The sequence below is a fragment of the Peromyscus eremicus genome, chromosome 8b (genome assembly GCF_949786415.1).
Source record: "Peromyscus eremicus chromosome 8b, PerEre_H2_v1, whole genome shotgun sequence".
Classification (NCBI taxonomy): Eukaryota; Metazoa; Chordata; class Mammalia; order Rodentia; family Cricetidae; genus Peromyscus; species Peromyscus eremicus.
In genome coordinates this window covers 23,142,485-23,168,047 of record NC_081424.1, presented here as the reverse complement: position 1 = coordinate 23,168,047, position 25,563 = coordinate 23,142,485, and the positions used below count along the sequence as shown (strand labels likewise).

At 35.2% G+C, this 25,563-nt stretch overlaps 1 protein-coding gene across 3 annotated transcripts in view; it reads right to left on the bottom strand.

Annotated features, from left to right (window-relative positions):
- Positions 1-1,906: 1,906 nt before the first annotated feature.
- Positions 1,907-25,563, bottom strand: part of Hsf2 (heat shock transcription factor 2) — a 24,669-nt gene continuing 1,012 nt past the window's right edge. Inside the window, exons 2-13 of one of the 3 annotated variants that reach the window (XM_059272589.1) lie at positions 19,248-19,356; positions 18,978-19,105; positions 17,868-17,992; positions 16,016-16,091; positions 14,231-14,292; positions 13,066-13,153; positions 10,980-11,128; positions 10,355-10,588; positions 9,601-9,706; positions 5,791-5,844; positions 3,262-3,346; positions 1,907-2,876 (exon numbers count right to left, since the gene is read on the bottom strand). In XM_059272589.1, coding sequence (XP_059128572.1) covers positions 2,581-2,876; positions 3,262-3,346; positions 5,791-5,844; positions 9,601-9,706; positions 10,355-10,588; positions 10,980-11,128; positions 13,066-13,153; positions 14,231-14,292; positions 16,016-16,091; positions 17,868-17,992; positions 18,978-19,105; positions 19,248-19,356 — 1,512 coding nt within the window. In that variant the 3' untranslated portion in view covers positions 1,907-2,580. Of the gene's footprint in view, positions 2,877-3,261; positions 3,347-5,790; positions 5,845-6,306; positions 6,455-9,600; positions 9,707-10,354; positions 10,589-10,979; positions 11,129-13,065; positions 13,154-14,230; positions 14,293-16,015; positions 16,092-17,867; positions 17,993-18,977; positions 19,106-19,247; positions 19,357-25,563 lie in introns of those variants that run through there. The other 2 variants (XR_009380994.1, XM_059272590.1) reach the window with 2 other exon arrangements.

The window sequence follows — 25,563 nt, the reverse complement described above, 5'->3', positions numbered from 1 at the left end:
ATGATTAAACATGGGGTACAAGTAGTAAGGAAATAAGTAACAACTCAAAATCTGGGTTAGTGTATAACAATTACAAAATGTGGAAATGGCTTGTTTATTAAATACTACTTGTAGCTTGCCTTTGCAAACCAAACTTTAACCTGTGGCCCAGTTAATAATAGCCTTTGAGAGCATTTACAACTATGTACTCATTCTGCCTGTTTAAGATAACTTTCAATAAAAACAATGTAATCAATCTTACTATGCTTTGGAACCCACTGATGTTGTACCTACCATATTCCCTATTTTTTCTTTGTGGTCCATTCATCCTCTAAGTATGTAAGTTATGTATGTATGTATGTAAGAAAGATAAGTAAGATGTGGTGGCTAAACTGCTATTTGCTAGAGACAGCCAGGGTCAAAAGAAACACTCCCCCTGTTATGTAAGTTTCCTCTGAGATTAAAACATTGCATCCTATAGTAAGCAGCTCTTAAGTAAAACTCAAAATAGCTTCAGGAAGTTTCTGAAACCGATCAGATTCACTAGTCCCCTTCCAACCAGAATACTCAATAAAAGCTGAGCTCCCCTTAGAAAAGAGCAAAGCTGCGAAGACTCAGACAAGCCCCAGCTGCTTGAAGAAGAAACCAGCTGAGCCAAGCTAAACCAAAGAGGTTTAGTTAGATCAACTGAGTCACTTAGAAAGGACACTGTCCAACCTGTACCTCATTCCCTTTACATAATGTATTTGCTGTGCTGTTCAATAGTGTACAACCTTTATATTGGGAGGAGAGATCTGAATTTCTCTGAACAGATCAGGCCCAGACATGGGTAGATGGCACCTAGGGGTCAGTTTCTTGTATTTTGCTTTCAGAAAAAAACATGACCTGATGACTAGCTGAATTCTGACATATAATTATGAAAGAGTTAAAAGAATTAACATTATAACAAAATTCCTTTATTTTATATTAATACATGAAATTTGTTATATCAATTAAAAAATTAAAACTGATGCTCAACGACCTTTACTAAATCCTGTTTATCCCAGTAAAAGATGTACTTGTGAAAAAAATTACCTTTTTATGTTTCACAACTCACAAAATTTGGACTATTATGTACCAGTGCACACTAAAAGCTTTAACAAATCAAAGCTTTGATTCAGAACATAATCTGATTAGGTCTAAAGTGGGTATGCAGGAGGGTTGGATGGCTCTCCTATAAACTGATTTGGAAAGCCAAGTCTGTTCCTTTTGTGAATCAATATTTTTAGAAGCTGTGTACACTTCTCTGCATGAAGCCAGTGAAGGAATACAGACTGGAGAACTGAACCAAGGAGGTCAGAAAAGACCAGGAAAATGCTAGATTTCATTTCTCATGTTCATTTATTAGAACTCTAATTTACCACATGGAAGAAAATTCTAATACCTGAAGCACAGTATGGCCAGAAAAGCCTCCTGCCTAATTATATGTACTATTTAGATATTAATTGCACTGCTTCTAGCCTTCTGCCTGAGTGTAGACTTCCTGAAGTTTTAACGTACCCTGGCCTTAAGGCCTCTCCAATCCTAAAAGAGACAAGTTGATTTGATTCTCTTATCTTGTATCAGGACAAAAAAATGTAGGCATTTGGTGGCATCAACCGGTAATGTTCTCACCTTGTTTGCAACAATGAGAGGAATTTTTCTCTCAGTTCTTTATTAGAAACATAAAAAGCAAGCCAGTATGCTTTTTAAACAAAGAACATTAAAATACATTAAGATTAGAAGCATCATATTCTTTCCTTACTGCAATAGACAGTATTTTTTCAGATAAAGCACAAGGACCTTGACGTGACCCACACTGATAAAAATGGACAACACATAGTTTAAAGCCACCACCTTCATTTCATATGGGCATCACTTCCAAAGACGACACAACAAATACTAGTACTCAACATTCGTCATATTTATTTACTAAATACCATGGCTCAAAAGAACAAACCAGAAAACATACTTGAGCTAGTCTAAGTGGACGGGTTTAACTGCAACCACCTGTCTCCACGTTCTTTCATGTATGTGGAGCTGGAACCCCTTCAGTGATTACTCGTGCACACTTTGCCTTTTCTGCTACTAACACATTTCTCTGAACATAAAAGAATTTCTCTGAACCAAGAAAGACATGAAATATTACAAGATACAGGCACTTTATGTTCCCAGTTTTACAAATAAACCAAGTCAAAAATACTTCAATAAAACTAACTAGAACAGAGTTTTCTACCTTTAGTTCTAAAAACTTAAACTCAATTGCAAATAAACAAGTTCAACTGGGATTAAATGGTCTTATTTGTATATAAAAAAATTCAAATTACTACAACTTCAGAAAATGGTCATTTGAATTCAACTTAAGATATTCCAATAATGTGCATTAAAATTTATATACCTAGGCAGCCGAGTAACATCTGAAAGCTTTGCAAGAGTGTGGTTAGTGAGAAAAGCAAAAGGTGCTTTTATTCCACAGTATCTGATTAAACAAAAAGTAATTTACAAAACAAAGTACCAAATGATACTTTAAAATAAATACTTCATCATTTTGATGAATATATACATAGTGTCCATTTGTGGGGTTTAACTATCTAAAAGTGGCATTTCACTATCCAGAGGTGCAGGAGCAAGTTCACATAAATAAAACAGTGTGGCTTCACTAGCTTCGGCTTCAGTCAATGGTTCCAGGCGAACAAGCTTACTTTGGGTTGGTTCTGGGTCCAGGTTGCTAGCCAGAAGCTCATCAACTTCTACAGGTTTATTTGTAGAGGGTATAACTTCTGATGATGCTGTTGTACTCCCCTGTTCAAGAGCAGAAGCAGGGTTTCCATCGAGGAGTGCAAGAAGTGGAAAGGCAGTATACTGGATAAGTTGTTTATCTACAAAGATCATAAAAGATACTTTTATATACCCAAATGAGAAGTTATCTGTCAGCAAAGTTAGCCTAAATTCAATTTAGCTATAAGATTTGTCTTTTAATGTTAAATAAGGGGGGGAGGGATTCAAACTCCAGGAACCATTACCTCACCATTTACATTTTGTTTGGGTACTATACACTTAAGACACCACCCACAGAAGCCAAGGCAGCAGTCCATCTTCACTTGTTTATATGGGTTTCATTTTCGGTAGTGCTAAACTACACTTGTAGGATTGAACCCAGGGCTTTGCACATGCTATGCAAGATCCCAGCCCATCCAGCTATTGAGTTAAGACAATATTTGTATGGTTTGCAACTACAGAAATTAAGACTACTTGAATACCTACCTGGTTTGGACTTGGATTTTCTTCCCTCTTCTGAAACTTGTTGAATAACACTGCTCTTAGTAGCCTCTAATCCCTTATTCTCAGACTAAAAGAAAATAAATTATATGAAAATACTTGTTTTACATTTTACTTTCCTTAAGGGTATCAAAAATTAACAACTGATGAAATAACAACACATCTGAAATATACTAGAAAGGGGACCATCAGGAAAGATGAACTGAACTGAAGAGAAAAATCTCACTGGAATTAACCAGACTGGCTAAGAAAGTTGTCCTCAAGAGCCAGAATAAAGTACCCAAAGAAGGAGGAAAGAAAGGGGCATTTCAGTAATAGGACAGACAGAATTGTCAAAGACTAAAGACGGGAATAAATCAAAGACAGGTGGTTTTACATGCTAGTGAGGATATAATTAAATATGCATTTTAAACAGTTTTGATTAGAAATGCATCCCACAATATTCTTCATGTGACCAGAAGAGCTAGCACAGATAAATGCCTCAGAGTCGGGAAGGATGACACAGTGACATCTATGAAACCATCCCTGCTCTTGGGAGCCTCAACTGTGATGGTTTCTTCTTTCCTTTCTGTGACTCCTTAGGTTCTTTTATTTCCTTTCGGTTGAGTCTTTCAGCCACTGTCTTCTTCCTGATTCTGGCTCATAGGAGATTTAAATCTACAATGCTGCTGAGATAGCAGCCACCTTTTCAGCAGTGCTCAAACTCCAAGGTGCAGACGAGGCTCAATTATTTCTGATAATCTTAAGTTCCAGATACTGCCGAGTACCACATTTCTACAAGTTGCTTTAGTATGCATAGGATAACAAACATCTGTATAATTCGTACATCCCTCTCATAGCTATCACAAAGTGAAGTAGTAAAAGTTTCTATGATACTAGAAAGACAATGACCCTAAGATAAAGACTAAACCATTCTAAATATTTAAGTAAAAACAGTCCATCATTTAGAAGTCACAATATATAAATGTTAATACATTTCATACTTGAAACAGGTATTTCCTAAGGATGCCACTGTTGATATTCTAATCTCAGAACCAAGATTATGAATGTATTTAAGTATTTTTTCCCAAGAAAGTTCTTATTCATTAGTAGTGGACACTCAGCTACACTAAGGAGTATAAGGTATCCAGACTAAGAAAATAATGTTAAATGTCATTATACCCTTGTCATGAATAAAATTTAGAGATAAAAATACCAATAATTTGCAATCACTCTGGACTCAGAACTATAAAACATTACTCTTAAAAAAATATTTTTCATAAAAATAAAAAAAGCAATATTCAATTTTCTGTTACTGAGATTTCTGAAAATTCTCAAGTTATTGGTTTCTAGAATGAGGACAATCAAAGAACAATGACTGAGTTTTAGCAATAAACAGCAAAGCATATTCACAAAATTAAAATATTATATGACTTAATAACACTCAATATACTGACAAAATATATATATTATAAGCCTAGGCAAATAATACTGCCAGTTTATTTGAAATGTCTACCAAAACATTCTTATATGCATTACCCATATCTGCTTAATCTACAATTACAGCATTGACAGTTGTGACATACAACTTATAAAACCAAAAACATCTAATAGAGTTGGCTATTTACAGAAATAGTGTGCCGTATGTCAATAACTCAAACAGTGTCCCCTACAAGTTCATAAAGTTTTGAGGCTCTGTGTCAGCCAAGATGAACCTTCAAAAACGACGAAAAACTGGCCAGGCTATCTCCTTACACATGACAATAGAACATTTCAACTCATCAAGTCTACAATCATTCATATTTATTTGAGATGTCTCATTTTGGATTACAAAAGACAAGAATGTAACTGACTTCTCTAATCCAAAATTTGAACTTGATTTATTTTGTAATCAAAATAAAGATTGACAATTTGGTATACATATTAGATATGGGGAATAAATTTAAGATGATTAAGCTATATAAAAATAATGTAGATTTATAAGCATCTGCCATGAAAAACTGTCCTTAAGAATCCCCTGTCAATTTCCTAAGTCCAACTGGAGTTCCTATATGTTGAAAAAAATTATTTTGGGAAAAAAAAAGGAGCAAAATTTGCCTTTGCTTTAGTTACTTTTTAAAATGCTAACGAAATGAAGGAACTTACAGAAGAAATATGGATCAGTTATTTTCAACTGAAAACGCTGAGAAATTGTTTATGAAAAGAAAGAATATAAAATGCAGAAATTATATTTTAATCATGTATATTTCAAAGAAATATCTGAACAAGCCAAGGCCAGGTGATTTCCCAGCACTAAGAGGCTGATTTTCTACTGAGAGTGAATCCCACATGTGCCAGCAGAATTGGGCAATGAAGAATAACCCCATAACCAAAGGCTGATTTTCCATCTAGTACTTTACTATCTCAATCACACACAAGGTAAGGATATAAAATGTTTTCTGTAATTGAGAGTGACACTGCTTTCTATGTATGTTTACTAGGACTTTTTCATATTTTTATAGCTATGGGTCCTGAGCAACATGAATTAAAACTTACTTTTGTATTATTGATGTAATCTGTGGGATTCATCTGCACAGAACTAGTGAAAAGCTGAAAGACCAAACAAGAAAGATGATAAGTTTAAAAAATATTTAAAAAGATTTGTGTGTTAAAAATTTCTATACAACCATGTTGAGTGAAGGGATGTCACTCCTACACTGGGAAGTTTCCACAGATTAAAACAAGGTTGGAAAAGCAGGAAAGCAGAGCGAAAAACAAACAAAGGCAGAGCGAGCTGGCCATGCACTAGATGGAGTTTTATGTTGTAAGGATTTCTCTACAGGGAGGTAAATCATTTGAGATAGTTTCCCACAATTCTTATCCCTTCCTTAATCTCCATTCAATTTCTTATCTTTTTTCTCTCCCTAAACATCCTTGGCCATATGTAGCACCAAATACTAAGTCCCATGTCTTGAAACTAAGCATTCATTGAATACCTACTAATTAGGTGAACCTACTCTGACAGTGAAACCTAACATACATGACAAGTGGAGCCCTGACAAAATGCCATACCTACTTCATTTTATGTTCCACATAGCAAAGGAAGTTGATAAGAGTCAAAATAATGCCAATGAGCTGTATCACAGTCCAGCCAATTCATAAATACAACTTTTAAGTCATCACCATGAAACATTCTCTCTGCTCTCCAGGAGCTTACAATCTACAAGACAATACTGACATTAAATAGCTAACTCATACATGATCGAGTTTCACAACAGTTAGTAGAGCTTTAAAAGCAGAAAGGCGTTTGGAGACCAAGAGGGGAGGGAAGCACAGACACAGGCATAAATAAATATGATGCTGCGAGGTATCAGTAGTCCCAAGAGAAGACAGCAGAGTCCTGAGTTACAGTTACACCAAAAAGGTAGAGCATGTTCTAGAAATGGTTCAGACCAACCCAAATAACACAAGTTCTGACTTGAACAGTTATATACACAAGTTTAAAAGAAGCAGTGCAAAGCTATTCAGTGGATGAGGTCACATCCTATCAGGAATAAGACCCCTAAGAATAGTCTGAGCACTGAAACAGAAATTAGGTTCGCATTTTATAAGAATGACCAAAGTCAATGGTTCACGAACAATGAAATACAGAGGTCACAGTTTTCTTTCTTCTTCCATTCTCTTTAGACATGGACTCCTTTCTTAAAAGACCATAGCTCTCCTAAGAATATCCTCGGTTCTCTTTCATTTTATTTCCCTTTCTTTTCCTATCACCCACTGGCTGCTGAAGAGGTAAAGAGCTCAAATCTCTGGTGGTAGATGACTACTACTTTTATGTCAATTCAGCCTGTGACTATTTTAGAGAATCCTGATGTAATTTTGTACCTATAAACAGGGTAGTACACCTGAGTGAGGCCAGCAATGTAAGCTTCTCTCTCCCTTTATGCCTCGAAATCCTATTTACTGACTTTGGAGTATCTCGCACATACTCGCAGAAGATAGATGGGACAATACACAGCCAGTTCACATACAAAGAACTGACACAACTTCTTCAATTCTGAGGCCTGATGACCTCCTCCTGACTCCACCCTGATATAAGAAAGAACTGAACTTTGTAAAGAAAAGCCAGAATTCTACAATGCACTTAGTGGTTTACATCTTGACGATCTTCACCATCCATTTCAGAGAACAAGTAGACTTTAAAATTTATGACCCTACAATCTAATTAAATAATCTAAAGACAGGCACATAAAGCAGAATATCCCAAAGTCATAGAGTGGAATTAGAGCCAAGTTTGCATTTAAAGTATTAAGAAACAGAGATACGCACATTTCAGAACAGCATAGTAATGTCAAAATGTTTTCACAGAGGAAGAACCGAGAGACAAGAAATAGAGGAAAAACAAACAAACAAAAAAGATACAAAATTGAGTGTTCTAAAGTAATTAGGAAAAAAAAATTCTTACAGGAAAGAGAATTAGGAAGATAAAATGCTGAGACCCTCATATGGAACACATCTATAACCCTAGCATGTGAGAGGTGGATGCTTAGATACAAGGCCAGTTTATGTTATATGAGATCTTATCTCAAAAACAAAATGAATTCTCTTGTAGACCACTCTATAGCACTAAAATAAAGCACTAATAGTAGGGTTAATTATTTGTAATTCTTCCAACAGCCCTTCATGTTAAGCATTAGCCCTATTTAATAGATGAAGAAACTGGGAAAGAAAACTCTTCCATGTTGGAGATGTAGCTCAGTTGGTAGTGCTTGAGTAGCACGCATGAAAATCTATGTTTAATCACACCACAGTGTAAACTGGGTGTAATAGTCTAATGCATGCCTGTAATCCTATCACTTAGGAGGGAAGCAGGAAGAACAGAAGGTCAAGATCATCCTCAGCTACATGCCATGTTCAAGGCCAGCTTAGGGAATACATGAAACCCTGTCTTAAAAAAGGAAGTTAATTTTTCTAAGGCCAGTAACATTTACTAAGTATTAAGAAGAATATCAGAACTCAGACTTGTCTAATTTCAAAGCATGTCATCTTCCACCAGCCCAGCTGATGAAAAATGGATAAAGCAAACAAAACCAGAGGGACACAGAGACAGACAGACAGACAGACAGACAGACAGACAGACAGACACACACACCTGGGCTTAAGGAGGCATTGAGTTATTTTCTCTAAAAAAGGATACAAAACTGCAAAGGGCCGAAGCTTGAGGCCTGAAGCACAGTGAAATATTCTCAGCAAATACGGAAGTTTGAATATGAATTCAGTAAATGTTCAAAGTAAAATTGAAATGATCCAAAGACCATAGGATAGATAACCAGAATTTTGTTTTTAACACCCACATTCAGAGTTGGGAATGGGCTCAAGGACTGGTAGGTTACTGCTATCTAGCTGAAATGGGATATCACATGGAAGCTTAATTCACTTACCATGGTAACAAGGTCAGCATGGGAAGAAAATCTTTAAAGACAGTGAAATACAATCCTGAGTGGTACTGATGATTTGGGAAGGGTGTTTAAGCTAGGTGACAGATTAATTTCATGAGAAGAGATGCAAATGATTAATTAACCAGAAATCAGACTGAAAAAAGAAAGGACTAATTCCTTTTGGCATCATTCAGAAGTTCTTAAAGTGATATAATATTACGGAATCTTTTGATGTTAAAGAAGGTTCATTATAAGGCAAAAGATTTCTCAGAATAAACAGATCTAGCAAAGAACAAGACTCATGTGAGTAGGACAAAGTTAGACGAATCTAGAAAGCTTTGGATAGGGTAAGAAGAATGCCAGAGAACAAAAGCAAAATGGGTGAGAAAGATTCGTAGGGCCTGAAATCAAAGAAAAGATTATCAGTCCAGACAATACTGGAGTAAGTTCACACAGACGGTAACAAAGACTGGAAGAGGGAATCACTCAAGATATTCAAAATATAGCAAATATAATGAAAGGTATTTTACTAGAAGACATTAACTCCCCAAGTATTAAGAAGTGTCTCTATGATACTCCCTGATTAGGTACTTCTATTACTAATTTTCAAAGATCTTTATTCAGTGACAATGTATTCTAAAACAAGATATACATATAGTAACACACAGCAACAAGTCCAGACACAGCCTGTATTTAGTAGTGGTAATGTTGAAAACAATGGTACGTTGTTACCAGAGAAGCAACTGCTCCTCAGAGGCACACAGTGATCACATTATCAGTGTCCTATATCCGCCTGTTTATGCTTCCTAATAAAATCATTAATTAAGAAAGTAAAATGCAGAAAGTGTAGACTACAAAAAAGTATTGATTTTAAATATATATATGTATACAAACTACCAGTATAGTAAAGATTATCCAAAATACCTACATCAACCAGAAGGTCTGGGTCTATGCTAAATTGTCTTCCTGAAAGCATAGCTTGGAAGTCCTCTAAACTGCAATCAATGCTGTCAAGATAATCCAACAGCTCAACCCTAAAGAAAAAAAAAATTCACATTTATTAAGTATTCTCATACTTACATTTCAAATCACTGCTGGTAATCCAGCTCTACAAAAATCACCTTAGTGACTTAAGTCCTTACCAGTTCTAAAGACATCACATTTAAGATCTGGGATTTCTAAAAATTGAAAAACTCATACCTTTTATACAAATTTAGTATTTTCAGAGAAGATGTGCTGCCATATAGGTGTGCTTTCCCCTTTTCTTCTCTACTATCTCACGAATACTCCTAATATTCAAATTGATTACTTCTGTACAATAAATTACTATATTTTTAATATAATGTGTCCCTTAATAGAAACTACACTAGCATACAGAATTGGTACAGTTAAAAGCACGAATACCTTACAGTTACAACAAGAATTTTATTAAAAAAAAAAAAAATTGATGAATTGCTCAACAAAGTTCCAAGACTACTTATGGGACAATTAACCCCTGACTACAGAGTTCAACTTTGATCAACACAAAAGAGACAAGACAGGGTCAGCATCTAAAAGGAAGATCACTGTACCACTTGAGCTATCATTATTACTTTTAATTTATAGAAATTTAATATTTACTTGAGGTTTATTATTGAACTGAATACTAAAAAGTAACTGAAAACCTCTAGATGAATACTCACTTTCCCAAAAGGTTAATGTTATCATTCAAAATGGAATCCATCATGGTCACAGGATCTTCGGAGGGCAGACCGGATGAGCCATTTAGCTGGACAGCACCAGACATAACAGGGCTGCTGCCAGCGGTTCCCAAACTGAACGGCTCTCTGGCTAGTTCGTTCTGATCTCCACTCTGAATGACAGGAGCATACTCATCTTCATTGTCATCTTCAACAATCACAATATCAGGATACTGGCTACAGCTACAGCAGTGATATGAGAAAAAAAAAATATAATTTAGAGAAGGCAAATTTATTTCCATTCTCTGGTGGGATTCACAAATCATCTATTAAAAGGTTTCCTTTTCTGGAGTAAGTAGCTTAATTTTGATAATTCGTAAGATAGAAAACTACAATGAATCAAGGAAAAAGGTTTAACTGCAAATAAAAATCATCTATTTTTATTCATTCTTTCTTTCTTTTTTTTTTGGAGGTATGATTTATCTGGTTCAATACTCTAAATATGAGGAAAAGATTAGTATTTCAAACCAAATATGGAAAAATTAAATTTTTCAAAGAACCAGGGTTTTTAATTTGTTTGCTAAGAACAAATGATGAACATTTCCCCAAATATCTCCTGATTCCTTACTTGGAGGGATCAGATATAACATCCTCATTAGTTTCTGGAATAACTGGAATATTTTCTTCATCCGCATTATCATCAGTAACATCATAAATAATTATGTCATCTGAAATCCGCTCTCTTGACTTTAAACCTTCAGTCCTACTATGTGGAACCTAAAGAATCAGGAGAAAACAAGAACGTATGGACTACTACAAAGGATATCATTAAATAAATAAACTGGACACATTCTATTTACTAAATGTTGAGGACAGTAAACAAAACAGCTTTGTCCTCTGCCCTTCTGGGACTCACATATTAATGAGTTATAATATCATTTGACAGAGCTATGAAGTATATACCCATATTCTACTTAACAACAAATTGCTTTATTGAAAGAGACCCTGAAGATGACATGCCCAAAGACTGTCTCTCTGGAGATCTTCAAATTCTAAAGGACTTTACAGATAAACAGTGAACAAGTGCTAGGCCTTCGGAAATTTCCAGCATAATCTCACAGCCACTGCACTGACAGCGACTACACTCTCTGAACCTGCTGTTTCCAAGAGGCTTTATTCTTACTCATTAAATAGCTTCACTGAGAGATATTCAGAACTTCAACAATTCCATAGTTAAAGATACTTTGGCTGTTTTACCAACAACTTGTTCTTTTTAATGTTAAGAGGTAGCCCAGGCCTGTTACCCCAACTACTCAGGAGGGTCAGACAGGAAAATTCCAAGTTCAATACCTGCCTGGGCTACAGAGTGAGTTCAACAGCAGCCTAGACAGCTTAGTGGGATCCTATCACAAAATGAAAAAAAGGAGCTGGGAATATATGTCAGTGCACAATACTTGCCTAACAAGCATAGGACCCTAGGTTCAATCTCTACTATCACCAACAGAAAAAGAAAAAAATGTATGGGTACATTCAGGTCAGTTACATTAAGAAGTTCAATTCTCTAAAAGTAAGCAAATCATTATTATAGTGCAAATTTTTTTAAAGTTTTAACACTAGATGACAGAGGTAAAAGTTGAAAGTGCTTAAAAATATATAAGTTCTATTTAAAAAACATCTAAAATACATGAAACACTTTAAAAATATGTAAATTTCAGTTAAACTAAAACAAACAACCAAACAAAATGAATACTCATCTACTTATATAAGATCAATCCAAAACTCAGGCTACATCTACTTAGTTTAGAAAAAGAAGTGGGATGAACACTGATATGAAGTTAACGCTGCTTTGTCCCAGAGGGGGTAAAATAAAAGATAAATAAACAAAACCTCAATAAAAGTTCAATAATAAATCTGACTCAATATTTAAAAATCCCAACATTCAAATTAACAATAGTAACTCAGTGGTATAGCATTTGCGTTGCCAGGCAAGAACTTAGATTTGATATCTAGTACTATCAAAAAAGAAAAAAAGGATTATCAACAAGAAAGCAGTATCATAAAAAGAGGCTTACACTAGCTTGATGTTAGACTAATCTGCAATTAGATATGTCTATAGAAAAAATACAAGTATACAAAATATTTGAAATTGCTAGAGAAAAGCAACCTAGTCAGTACATATTTATCACAGAAGATGAAAAGGAGTAAGTAGCAGTGAGTTCCACAATCATAATTACACCAAGATGACATTATCATTCTGTTCCATCGATACAGCAGCATAGCAAACTGCATTTGTTTTATCAATTCCAAAAGTAATGAAAAGGCCACACTGCTGATACACAGCTCACTGGTACACTGCGAGCTTAGCAGGTAAGAGGCCCGTGTTCAATCAAACCCTTTATCAAAGTGCAAGTCACATGCAGAGTATTGAAATAACATCATCTGTGTGAAATTTAGACATATGCAAAATAGCAGCAATATTCCTGAATTCACACATAAAACACCCATGGCAATAACAAATATTAAAGCTTGGAAATAAACTATTTTGTAATGATTTATTTCTTAAAATATTAAAACAAATAATGAAAAGTCACGATTTAATAGAGCTGGGGAATGAGCACTTACATTATTATTCACTAAACGTCTTTGACTGCATGAAATACTGCCATAATAAAATTTAGTTTGAGACAATAAATATAAAATACATTAAAATTTACTTTACGATGGTGATTATCAGTTGGTTCTTTGACTATGTGCTGAAATAGATTCTTCTTTTGAGCTCCATTAGTGTTTAGAAGTAGAGGCCTGTAAACAAGAATAATATTTATATAATCCCAAGAGGAAAAATAAAAGGGATTTAAGGTTTCTAATAATTTACTCAACACCTCAAGCATACTTACTTCAATAGTGAATAAAAACCTTCAATAAAAATACAACAGAAACTCCTGAATTCCTTATAACACATACTGAGTTTTTTTTTCAGTGGCATCACAGAAAGAGGCAGCAGACACTATAACCTGCTGAAATCTTGGCCTTACAGGTCATTCTACCTGTGCCTCTCTCAGCTCTTCTGCTTTAGGTGTACCAATGGCATAACCAGCTAATATAACCATCACAACCTATCATTAAGATTTGAAAAGACTGGGTCAACCATATTTAAAATAAACCAAATATTTGATTCTCTCCTTATCCACAACAAATGACCTATTTTTAAAGAGTTTTTCTCACTAGGGCCTCCTAATGCTACTTTAAACTGTTAATATGAATGAAAAATCATTTATTAGTAACACCTTCAAGTGTACAAAGTAACCATCTAGCCTAGCCTCACTTCTCAAAAAAACAAAACAGAACAACAACAACAAAACATCAGCATGGAGCTGGGCACGTAGGATAAACAGGTTGCATATTTCCAAAATAAGTAAATTTTTGAGCATTAGTATGGCATAAATGGAAAAGTCACTTATATTTCTGTGATGGGCCATGGTCAATTAAAAGCATCATTCTCAGCCCTTTTAGCTGCTTGACAAACCAACTACCTAATGTATAAAATTATTGAAGAGATAATTACTTTCAGACTACATGCATGCATGAGGTATGCCTAATACCTACATGAATTTTGAGTTCAGACATAAAGTTTATCACAGACATCTCATATGTATGTAAATATCCCAGAATCTGAAAAAAATTACAATCTCAAATATTTTTACTATCCTAAAAGCATTGTGTTAGGGGATGCTTACCCTGATAAGACTACTCTTGAAGTGCTAACATAATTTAACAAGGGAGAGAGTTGTTCTTTGGTATCAGACATATACTCAGCAAACACAGGTATTCATGATTAAACACCAAACAGTTTTTAAATCAAAATTTAAAAAAACTTACCTTTTACGTTTTAAGCTCACAAGCTGATTATTCTGAACCAATGTAACAATAAACTGGACAATCTGAGAGGAAAATGTAAATAAAATTCTTTCATCAAAGCTTCTGTCCACATCCTACCAGTTACTACCCAGCTTTCTGCCCTTGTGCAGGGTTCTCAATAAATGATTCTAAAACACACACCAACTAATGCTCAGTCATTTTAAGTTCTCACAAGTTAACACTTGAGATTTGCGGTTTCTTTAGGAAGATTTAAGTGTGATGCAAAGACAGACAAACTGGTGTTTGATAGACAACATTTTCCTAACTAAGGTAATATCATTAGAGGCAAAAGTAATTACTAACTCAGAATAGATAATCTTTCAGGTCCGAAAAAGTATAATGGCCAGTTTTATAAATATTACTGTTGAAATACATCCATCTAAGCTTGCCTAATCAGACATTTATATCAACCGTAAATTTAAAATATTTGATTAAATTTAGAGTGAAAACTACCTAAACAGAGAGCCCTGTAAATGAACCTTATTTTATAAGTTTGTTTCTTTAAGTAAGATATGGCCCAGCAGCACTATTCTAGTATCTTCTTATACATTTAAGTCCTCAGCCTCAATACAGAAATTTCCAATCTGAATTCTGATGGGGTCCAGCAATGAATGTAAACTGTTTAGTCTTCTAGGTAACATTTATCAGAACTACTCTGGCTTAGCGTAGGACCTGAAATTTTACTGTCAGCTTCCTACCTAAAGATGCCAAGTCCAAGTGCAGACAGTGGATAACAATGAAAAGAGTGCTCCAGGGTCTGAATAAAGGCCAAAGTGGTTGGAGGACTGTCTTAGACTCTGTAGAGTTGTACATGCATATGGAATTTAACATGATTAAGAAAGAATGTATCAACTAAGTCTATTATATAGCATATAACTTCAAAACTGAGCAGAAAAAATATTGGTGAAAAACTGAAGTGCTGTGTTAACTATTTCACCAACTATCATTGCTTTGGGGGAAAAAATTCAGATTAAGTGGTTAATATTTATACAAAACGCTGTTTTGTGAAAAACAGTAACAGATCTTTTCATCAAGTACAAAATTAAAAACACCTGTTATTTTAACTCAACTATCCTAAACAGGGTTATGCATTAGAACTGCCTACAGAAGTTTTAAAAACACACTAACTTAAATGAAACACTGGGAAATGAATTTTATTATGTCCAACCTTAATGTTATCTTATTTTACAAAACTAGTATACTATTTGATCATAGGCCAAATGTGACAACTGTTATTCATCTCCACTGTAAGCCTAGTTCACTAGATCCAAATCCTGTCACTCATAAGCTTATTTTTAGCTCAAGTGCCTTTTCAAGCAGGAACAAGATTCCTCTCTCCCTCACCCTCCCCTCAAAGGAACCTGTTGCTGAGTCCAGTTTACTCCTAAGCAAAAAATAGACAGCTTCATTACGCTCATGTTTCTTTTTTAATAGCAAGTGGAAGTTGGAATATAAAGATTAAATGACAAGGACATGATGCCATGGGCAGATTCTAATTCTTCCACTAATTTTCAGCTCAATATCTTGAATTTATTTTGTAACTTTTTAAATTACTTTTATACTAAGCCCAATTATAGCACACACTGGAAAAAACACCATCAAACTCCCAGGAAATTTGGCCAAGTGACTTAAAAATTAACTATGCCGATCAGAGTAAACAGCAACAACTACCAACAGTCCACAAACAGTAAACTGTCTACTTATCAAGCAACTGTAGAGCACTGTGTGGGCAGGGAGGCTTCTTACCTTCCTAATAACTTGCTGCTGCTGTGCGTGCTTTGCTCTTAATTCTGACACCTCCTTCCAAAGGGACTCGTTTTCACTGTATTAAAATTTATTTAAAAACCAAACAAGAAAGATTTGGTCAGAAGACCAAGCCACATCTTTAATCAAGAAAGCCAGAGAATTTCACAACTCTACAGGTGAGAGTAGGCAGACAGAGGTAGGAGAACTACGAGTTCAAGACCAGCTTCAGCTACACAGTGAGACCTTGTCTAAAGAAACAAATACTACATAACTATGCTTCTCCTATGCTATAATTATTTGTTCTCAACTGTATTATCTACTAGTCACGGCAATACTTGTAAAAAGCCTTAAGATACATAGTTGCATGCATATAGTAGCAGGTAATTTATTCCTTTTGATAACAGGGCTTGGTACTTTTTGTTTAAACTAAGTTTAAGCAGGAGAGCAATTATATATAGATTTTGATAATTCCTGAAGGACACAAAGGAAAGGGACACTGACCAGCATGCAACATGCTCCAGGCACTATGCTCAGCATCTTACATGTCTGGAACACTTAAACTTCCATAAACACTGCCATGATCTTACTATGTAGATGAAGTGATGGAACTCTGCCTAATATCATACAGATAACTCTGCACCTATTAAAGGAAACTCATACCCTCTAAGGAAGCACAGAACACTTCGAAGCATTTCAAAAGAAGTCCAATAACTTACTCAATAGCTATAATTCCTTTTCCTTCTTACTTGCCTTTGTAAAATCAAAACTGTAGTTATTAAATACTGCTGAGCTAATAAAATACAGAGAATAATCCAACTATCAAATGCTTATTTTAACTTCTATTAAAATCCCCGAAGTTATCTTCCTCAAGTTATCTGTACTATTATAACAAAAGGGCAGATTCACATATAGAGTTATCAGAAAAGAAAATTGTTACAGAATGATTAAATGATCAAATTCTTGAATTAACTTAAAGGATGCTACTAGCAGAAGACAGACAGAGCAAACAGCACAACTAGTTAGATAAAACAAGCAAAATTGGAAAGTGTAAGGCTTATTCAAACAAGGACTCAAAGTCCCAAGTCACTCATGAAAACATTTGAATTAGGACAATTAACAGCAAAACTGTGAGATGGAATGTGTGAAATAACTACCCTCAGGCTCTTGTTATTAAGGGAACTCCTCATATATATAAAAATAAAACACACCTACTCTATATACGAGTTAATAGTGCAGCAGTTAAGAAAATGCTACTAAATAATGTTATAAAACAAGATAAGCCACGTTTTTGAGGTAAGAGGTCTGTGGAACCCCCTCCTGGGTCTATGTGCAGTATCAAGTAGGGCAACTTGTGTATGTGTGTGTGTGTATGTGTGTTATTTCCCATGCCCTACTTTTTCCTAATAGACAGGCCACAATTAAACATACATTTTAAGTCACTTATATATGAAGACCTTATGAAAACTAATCTATGTAAAACTGTATTTACTACACTATCAACTAGTTATATATAAGATTTCTAACATGTGCCCTCATTTACATGTGAAAATCACATGAAAACTAATCTGTGTAGTACTATTTACTATATTATCTTAAAGATCTATCATTTCAATAAGCAAGACTAGCTTCATGGCAACATTCTATAGTCTGACAACCATAATTAAAACCTGCTATTAGGACAAAGTCTACAGCTACAAACTAAAAATAAAGAGAACTGACACTTACAGAAAACAAGATGACCTTTGATCTTGGCTATTGAGGATTAAAGTAAAACACCAGACACTCTCCAAACCCCAACACACACGCCCCAACCTCCATAATATTAAGATTATATTTGGAAATAATATTTTACCTTTTTAATTCTGAAAGCCTGGACTCAATAGTTTCTTGTTTTATTTGAACCTTCTGAGCACTACTTATAATTTTTGTTAAATCTTCCTGACGAATTTTATTTTCCTCTGGTTTTGAAGATGAAACCTTCCAAAAATACAAATTTAGAAAATTAAATATATACTAATTGTAATTCAAACTTCCTATTATGAGAAGTTTCTGTATCCTATTAAAGAAGTAAGATGTGGTTACAAATTTCTAGATAAATTCTAGAGCAAGAATAAACTTTATAGCTCAACACAAGAGAAATCAAGGACTAACCACTTTATTTCTCACCCTTTCCCTAGCCTACTTTTTTCCATGGGCTCTTCACCTTTTGTTTTTATTCTGCAGTATTTAGGATTGAACTCAAGGCCTTGTGCATGTTAGATTGATTAGACTTACATATTCTAGCCGTTGGGCTATAGGTATTCCCCTGCCTCCTTTTCACCACCACCTCCTACGTTTTTGGTGACAGGAACTGAAGCCAGGGTTTTCAGGGTGCTAGAAGTGCTCTACCACTGGACTATCAATATCCCTCTTCTTTCTTTTCTATATACCTTCTATGGATTTAGTAAAGACATCTCATTTTAGCAGAAGACAGTTGCTATTTTTCTCTGCCAACTCAAGAGTAAGCCCTCCCATTACACTGGGTAACTCTACCCTCTGTGACTCCATGGTGAGCATTTTCCTTCCCTCGTTAAAGTGAAGACTGTATTACTCTCAGCACAGTTGAGCTCTGAAATAAGTGGTGGGAACAGATGAACAATTAATCAAAGATTTATTAGTCTAGTTCATCTCCATAAGAAATAGCTCTGTATTTCTGCATTCATTTTCATTATTCATATATCTGTTATTATGGGGGTTACTGAGACAAGGGTCTTATTCCATATTCCAGGCTGGCCTGGAACTCACTTAGACCAAGCTGGACTCAAATTTGCAGCAATCCTTCTGCCTCTGCCTCCTGAGTACCAGGATTACACGTGTGGACTACCACAACTGCCTTTTTCTGTATACTCTTAAATCCAGCAGCTTAAAAAAGAGTTGTGCCTCATGTCTATAACCTAATTAATGCACATTAGCAGCAGCTCACCTTCCTTTTAATGTTCTCCAACAAGTCATCCTGGCCTTGTTTGAAGTAAGGATGCTGAAATTCAACAGGACCATCTCTTTCCTGTTTTATAATTCCAGAGTCGATATGTACCACTTTACGGAAGCCATCTGACAAAGATTCAAATTTACATGACTAAAATTAGACAACTCAAAAATTAATAAAGCTTATACAGAAATTATTTTCATGAGAAAAACTGGCTCAATCAGTGGTTGTTAATAGCATTAGAAGCAAACCACTGGTCATACTCACACATATTTAGTTGTCTCACAAAGCTGGCCATGTTATTGTGTTTGAAGTACTTGGGAAGAATTTCTTTTGCAAATCTCTGCTCATCCAAGACCAGAAAACTTTGCCCATTCTAAAAAGAAAAAAAAAAAAAAAAAAGCCCACAAATGTCACTTAGTTACGGTCCTCTGATGAAGTTATATATGTGAATCTAAATCAGCTCTGGTAAACCTTTCCAGATACATTCAGACCAACATTCTATTTCTGGTAATGGGGGAAAAAGGCATGTATATACATACACACACACACACACACACACACACACACATATATATGTGTATATATGTATATATACACACACTTTATATATATATAAAATTACAAGTCAAATTATAAGAACAATTTAGGTCTCAGCATCAAACCAAAAACTGCACCATACTCTGTGATAAAATATTGAAAGAATTTCTACTGCCAGGCTGTGGTGGCACAGGCCTTTAATCCCAGCACTCAGGAGGCAGAGGCAGGTGGATCTCTGTGAGTTCGAGGCCAGCCCGGTTTACAAAGCAAGTCCTAGGACAGCACACAGAAAAACTCTTGTCTCGAAAAACAAACAAAAAAAAGAATTTTTACTAGGTAAACAAAAGGTCTAATATGTAGACAGTACTATTAAGTTATTTTAAAGCTAATATAAACAGACAAAAACAGAGAAATCATCATTTTAACACTATCCAGAACATATGTAACAGTGTAATTAGTATATTACACTGAAAAACTGTAAAAGAATTTAGAAAGATTTCTGGTTACAAGATTAATTAACTGATTAATTAATTACTGGGGTCTCCATTTAGAGCTAGGCAAGCACTAACCCACTGAACTGTATCTCCAGCCCCCTTTTTATTTCTAAAATAAGATCTTTAATTGTATGTACATAAGTATTCTGCCTATATCTGTATGTACACTAAAAATATGCCTGGTGTTCATGTAGGTGCAAGGAATGCTTCAGATCCCTGGAACTGTGTTGCATGTGCACCAGCTTGTGAGTACTAGGAACCAAACCTAAGTCCTATGCAAGTGCTCTTAACTCTGAGCCATCTCTCCAGCCCTTAGTTTCTGAGACATTCTCATTAGTTGCCCAGGCTGGCTTAGAACTCACTCCAGGCCTCAGCCTATAAGAAGCTACAACAGGCTGTACCAGCATCACCAGCAGGTCAGGCTAGCTTCTAGATTAGTACCAAGAAAACAAGATACTCATATGTACAACAATACAGTTGAACTCTTACCTGACATCATGTACAAAATTTAACTCAAAATAGCTAAAAAACCTAAACACATTAGCATCAAAGATGTGAATCTTGCCAGATATGGCACACACCATTAATTCCAGCACTCAAGAGGCAGAGGCAGACAGCCAGAACTACATGGAGAAACCCTGTCTCCAAACACCAAACACACACACACACACACACACACACACACACACACACACGAGAAAAACTTCATGACTTTGGAACTACAAATGATTTCTTGAATACAATACTGAATACAGGCAACATTAGCAAAATCAGAAATATGGGACCATATTGTTTAATAATTTATGCATACTGAACATCAACAAGAGTAAAAAGGCCTCCCGCAGAATGGTAAAAAAAGATTTGTCTATCAGGTATGTGACATATATTTAAAGCAACAACAAAAAAGCCAATTAAAAATAAGCAAGGTCTCTGAGTATCATTTTTTCGAAAGATTCATAGTTGCAAATGAGTGCATAAAAGATGCTCAATATTCACAAATCGTTAGGAATACAAAAACAATAAGATACTACTTCCCAGCAATGGCTTTTATAAAACAAACAAACAAAAAAAAACTGTTGCTAAAAATAAACAAAAAACAAAAATTAAAGAAATACTCAAAGAGCTAATAATTCCTACTCTATATAAACACTCCAAAACTAAAAAAGAACCTGAAGAGATATCGGTATTGCATGATCCCTGTAATATGTCACAAAAGCCAAAACGTGAAAGCAACTTAAGTGTTCTTCATCTGATCAATGGATGAGCAAAATGTGGTACAGAAATATTATTCAGTGTTTCAAATAGAATTTGACATGTGTTACAAAATGGATGAACCCTAAGGACATTATGCTATGTGAACTAAGCTGGCCCCAGAGCAATAAATACTGTATGATACAACTTACACAAGGTATTTTAAAAAGCCAATTTCTTAAAGGTAAGTGTAGAATAGGGTGTGATTGTTCAGGATTGAGAGAGATGATAGTTACTGTCTAACAGGTAGGCATTTAGTAGTGGTTTTAAATAAACATGGCTCCTTAGGCTCAAATATTTAAATGACTGGTCCCCAGTTGGTGGAACTGTTTGGGAAAGACTAGGAGGTGTGGTCTTGTTGGAGGAGTATCACTGGGGCGCGCGTGCGGGGGGGGGGGGGGGGGGGGGGGGGGGGGTGTCGGCTTTTTGAAACCTTCAAAAGCCCACACCATTTCCAGCTAGCTCTCTCTGCCTCTTGCTTATGGATCAGATATAAGCTCCTAGCTAATGCTCCAATGCCATCCAATGACTATGTATAGCTGGAAGATTTTCTGGTCCCACCTGGCTCATGGTCAGGACAAATCTCTCTCACTGGCCAGTCCTGCAGCCACTCAGACCCAAATAAACACACACAGGCTAATATTAATTAAAACTGCTCAGCCATTAGCTCAGACTTACTACTGACTAGCTCTTGTACTTAAACTCAGCTCATTTCTGTTAAACTATACATCGCCACGTTTTCCATGGCTTTACCTCTGTGCATTACATGCTGCTCCCTGGCCAGCAGGCTAGTGTCTCCTGACTCACTCAGCCTTCCTCTTCCCAGAATTCTCCTTGTCTGCTTGTCCTGCCTGGCTAATGGCCAATCAGCATTTTATTAAACCAGTATAGAAAAGCATTATTCCACAGCATTTCCCCTTTTCTGTTTAATTAAAAAGGAAAGTTTTAACTTTAACACAGTAAAATTATATATAACAAAACAGTTATCAAGCAAGAATTACAGTTACAATATCTAGTCTATTCATATTTGGCAAATTCAAATAAAATACTCTATCCTATATTTGTGAGTCTAAAGTTTCATATCTAACTTACCTTTTATCATAACTAAGGAAAATTATAACCATCTAGTCTTCAACTACATCAAAGACTTCAGAAGGATATAATATTACCTAAGTAAATAGGAAGTACATTGTAAGCAACTTCCAAAAATCTAGAATGACAGAGACAGCTGGCTGCCTGGACAGTCACCTAAAGTTCCTTAGTAATGTTGGGGTATCCATCTTCAGCCGATAGGCCTAGTCCCTTAGTCATTTTTTTTTTTTTTTTTTTGGTGTGTGTATGTCCTGTAGACTGTCTGGCAGTCTCCTCTGCAAAGCAGGAACCTGAAGGACCATCTCGCCTTGTTTTAGCAAAATTTAGTGGTCATTTTTCCATGGGTCCTGCATGTCAAGTCGATACAACATTTTGTCAATCAGTCTAGGCAAGAACAGTTTCTTGCCCAAATGGCCAGTTCTGCCAAGAAGATAAACTCCATATAGAGTGTCCTCGATGCCCATCTTCTTCTTTGAAGTAAATCGGTGCTGCCAGGAGCAGACACATCTCACTGTCCAGAAAGTCTGTTTTTAAAACATTTTAAATGCCATATTCTGTACAAACCTAATTGAAATATATCTATGTATACCTAGAAAACTTAACTAACATGACTATAAGTTTGACTATCATAGAAGACTACTTATTAATCTGTATTTCTTAACTATTCATTACAATTTAAATGAGTTACATACACATAATACCTCTGTGTCTGCTATGTTCCCCATCCCAATGGGTCATAGACTCACCTTCTGAACTGTAAGCCTCAAAGAGACTCTTCTATAAGTTGCCTTAGTCTTGATGTCTCATCACAGCAATATAAATTAAGCCATAATTTCAGTTTGGAAAAGATAAAAAAGTTATTCTAGAGTTGGGCAGTGATAATGGTTATGTTAAAAAAAAGTGATGTAATTGAAGTGTACACTTAAGCACAGCTAAAATGATTAATTTGATGCCATATTATTTTACTAGAAAAAAAAAAGACAACACAAAGATGGCAGCATAAATCGTCCAAAAAAGGATTATTTAATAAAAGATGCTGGACAACTAAGTAAATGAAAAAGCAGTGAGATGAATCCTTCAACCAGCTGAAAAAGCTTATTCTACATACATTTAAGACATAGAAAAGAAAAAGCACATTTCTCTCCATAAAACATTAGAGAGAAGACAATGTGAAACTACAATAGAGTAAAATATCCCAATAACAAATTATCAAAACGCATGGGACCTTTAATTAAACATTAAACGGATCCAAGGAAAACAGAGCATTGTAAAGCTGCTAATTCTCCTTTAATTCAACCAACACATTAAACTGCCTCAACTTTAAACTATCTTAATTTTCAAAAGATTTTTAAAGATGAAGAAATAAAATTACAACAAGTAGGTAACTATATACTTGTTATAAAGGAACTCCCATAAATAAAAATATTGATAAAAAAAATCTACAATACAAAATTTCGACAGAACAGGAAACCTAGTGGCTAATAAACAGAAGAAAACTTTAGAACTCACTAATTACTAACTGAGATATAAATTAACGCAAAGCCTCCTTAAGGGAATATTTTCTATCTACCCTCCCGAAAACCTCTAAGAAGGGTAATACTTTCTTTGAAGAAGTGAAGTGACTGAATGCCTCACGCACAGCTATCAAGGGGAAAGCTGGAGAGAAGGCTCAGCAGTCAAGAGCACATACTGCTCCCCAGTTTGGTTCCTACAACTCATGTGGGTAGGCTCATGACAGCCCTTAATAACACCAGCATCAGGAAATCTGACACTCTCCTGCCCTCTGCAGGTACCTGCACTCAAGTGTGTACACACACGTACACACGTACACACGTACACACACACACAAAAAATAAATAAATAAATAAATAAAACCTTTAGAAAAGAGAAAATAACTCTTTCCTTTAAAAGAGAGAAAATAACTTTTTTCAGTTTTCCATCCAACATCAGCTTAAAGTTTTACCATTCAGTATTGGCATTGCTTTTTGGAGAAATCTGTAAAAGAAAACGGAGAGAAATCTGTCCGAAGAAACTAGAATTAGCTCTAGATAACATTTACCCAGAACTTCCTATTAGTTGTAGAGGGCAACACTGATATAGAAGTAAAGACAGCGCCGGCCTGTGTAAAAAGTATACTGCAGAGAGTGGGAGAGTCTGTTAGGAGTTTCATCTACCCTGTATACACATAAGCATTACAGCCCACTAAGCATGGAAATAACTATACAAGAACCTGGATGATCTGTAAGACACTTCTGAATATTATTCCACCAGGGGTGTCCAACCTTTGACATTACAATATGACTTTGTCACCTACAAATGTGTTGGGCCACATTCATTGTTATGCCAGGATACCTGGGATACCATTCCAACCAAACCCATTACATTTTGTAGCAGCTTCATTGATTTAAATCTTAAGCACTAATTGTGTCTCTAGAACAAATATCCTACTGAGTTTAGATTTTGACTTGTTAATTGGTATATTAGAAATGGGCAGCTAAAATATAAACTGAGACTTAATAATGAGATGAATAAAAATAATTAAGTAGCTTGTTTCATGTAATAAGACTTCATATTTAAGCACTGGTTTAAATTCTCCACATTTTAAATTGATCAAAAGAAAGTTATTAAAATGTTTTGGCTAATTTGAATTTATTAGACTTACTAGACAATACTCTTTAATTAGAACCAATTATCAATGTATTTGAGTAGTACTTTTAACAGCACAAATAAGCAGCCTTTTGCAAGTTAAAGAAGTTCAATAAACTCAGCTTGGCTGGGGAAAGTATTTCAGTCCAATTTCTAATGTTAAAACACAGCTGAGTAACGGTCTGTACTGATCCAGCCTTGTCAACGTTTAATCCTTCTGACTGATGAAAAGCATGAGACATCTGTTTATTTTAAGTACACGCTGGTAGCTACCTTTCTTTCTTTCACTTCTTTGTACCAAATTCACCAAATATTTAATATACATAACCTGCAGGGGGTGAGGCGGGGCACCTGGCTGACAAATACATAAGTAAATTCTAGAAGTAAGTTTAAAAAAAAAATAACACTAATACCACGCAAAATTCAAAATAACAGGTACTCCATTGTTCGCTATTAAAAGCATGTAAAACTGAAAATTAGTTTCACAAACAAACAAAAAGACACAGAAACAGAGGAAAGAGATATCATTACATTAAGCTGTTAAGTTTTCACTTACTCAA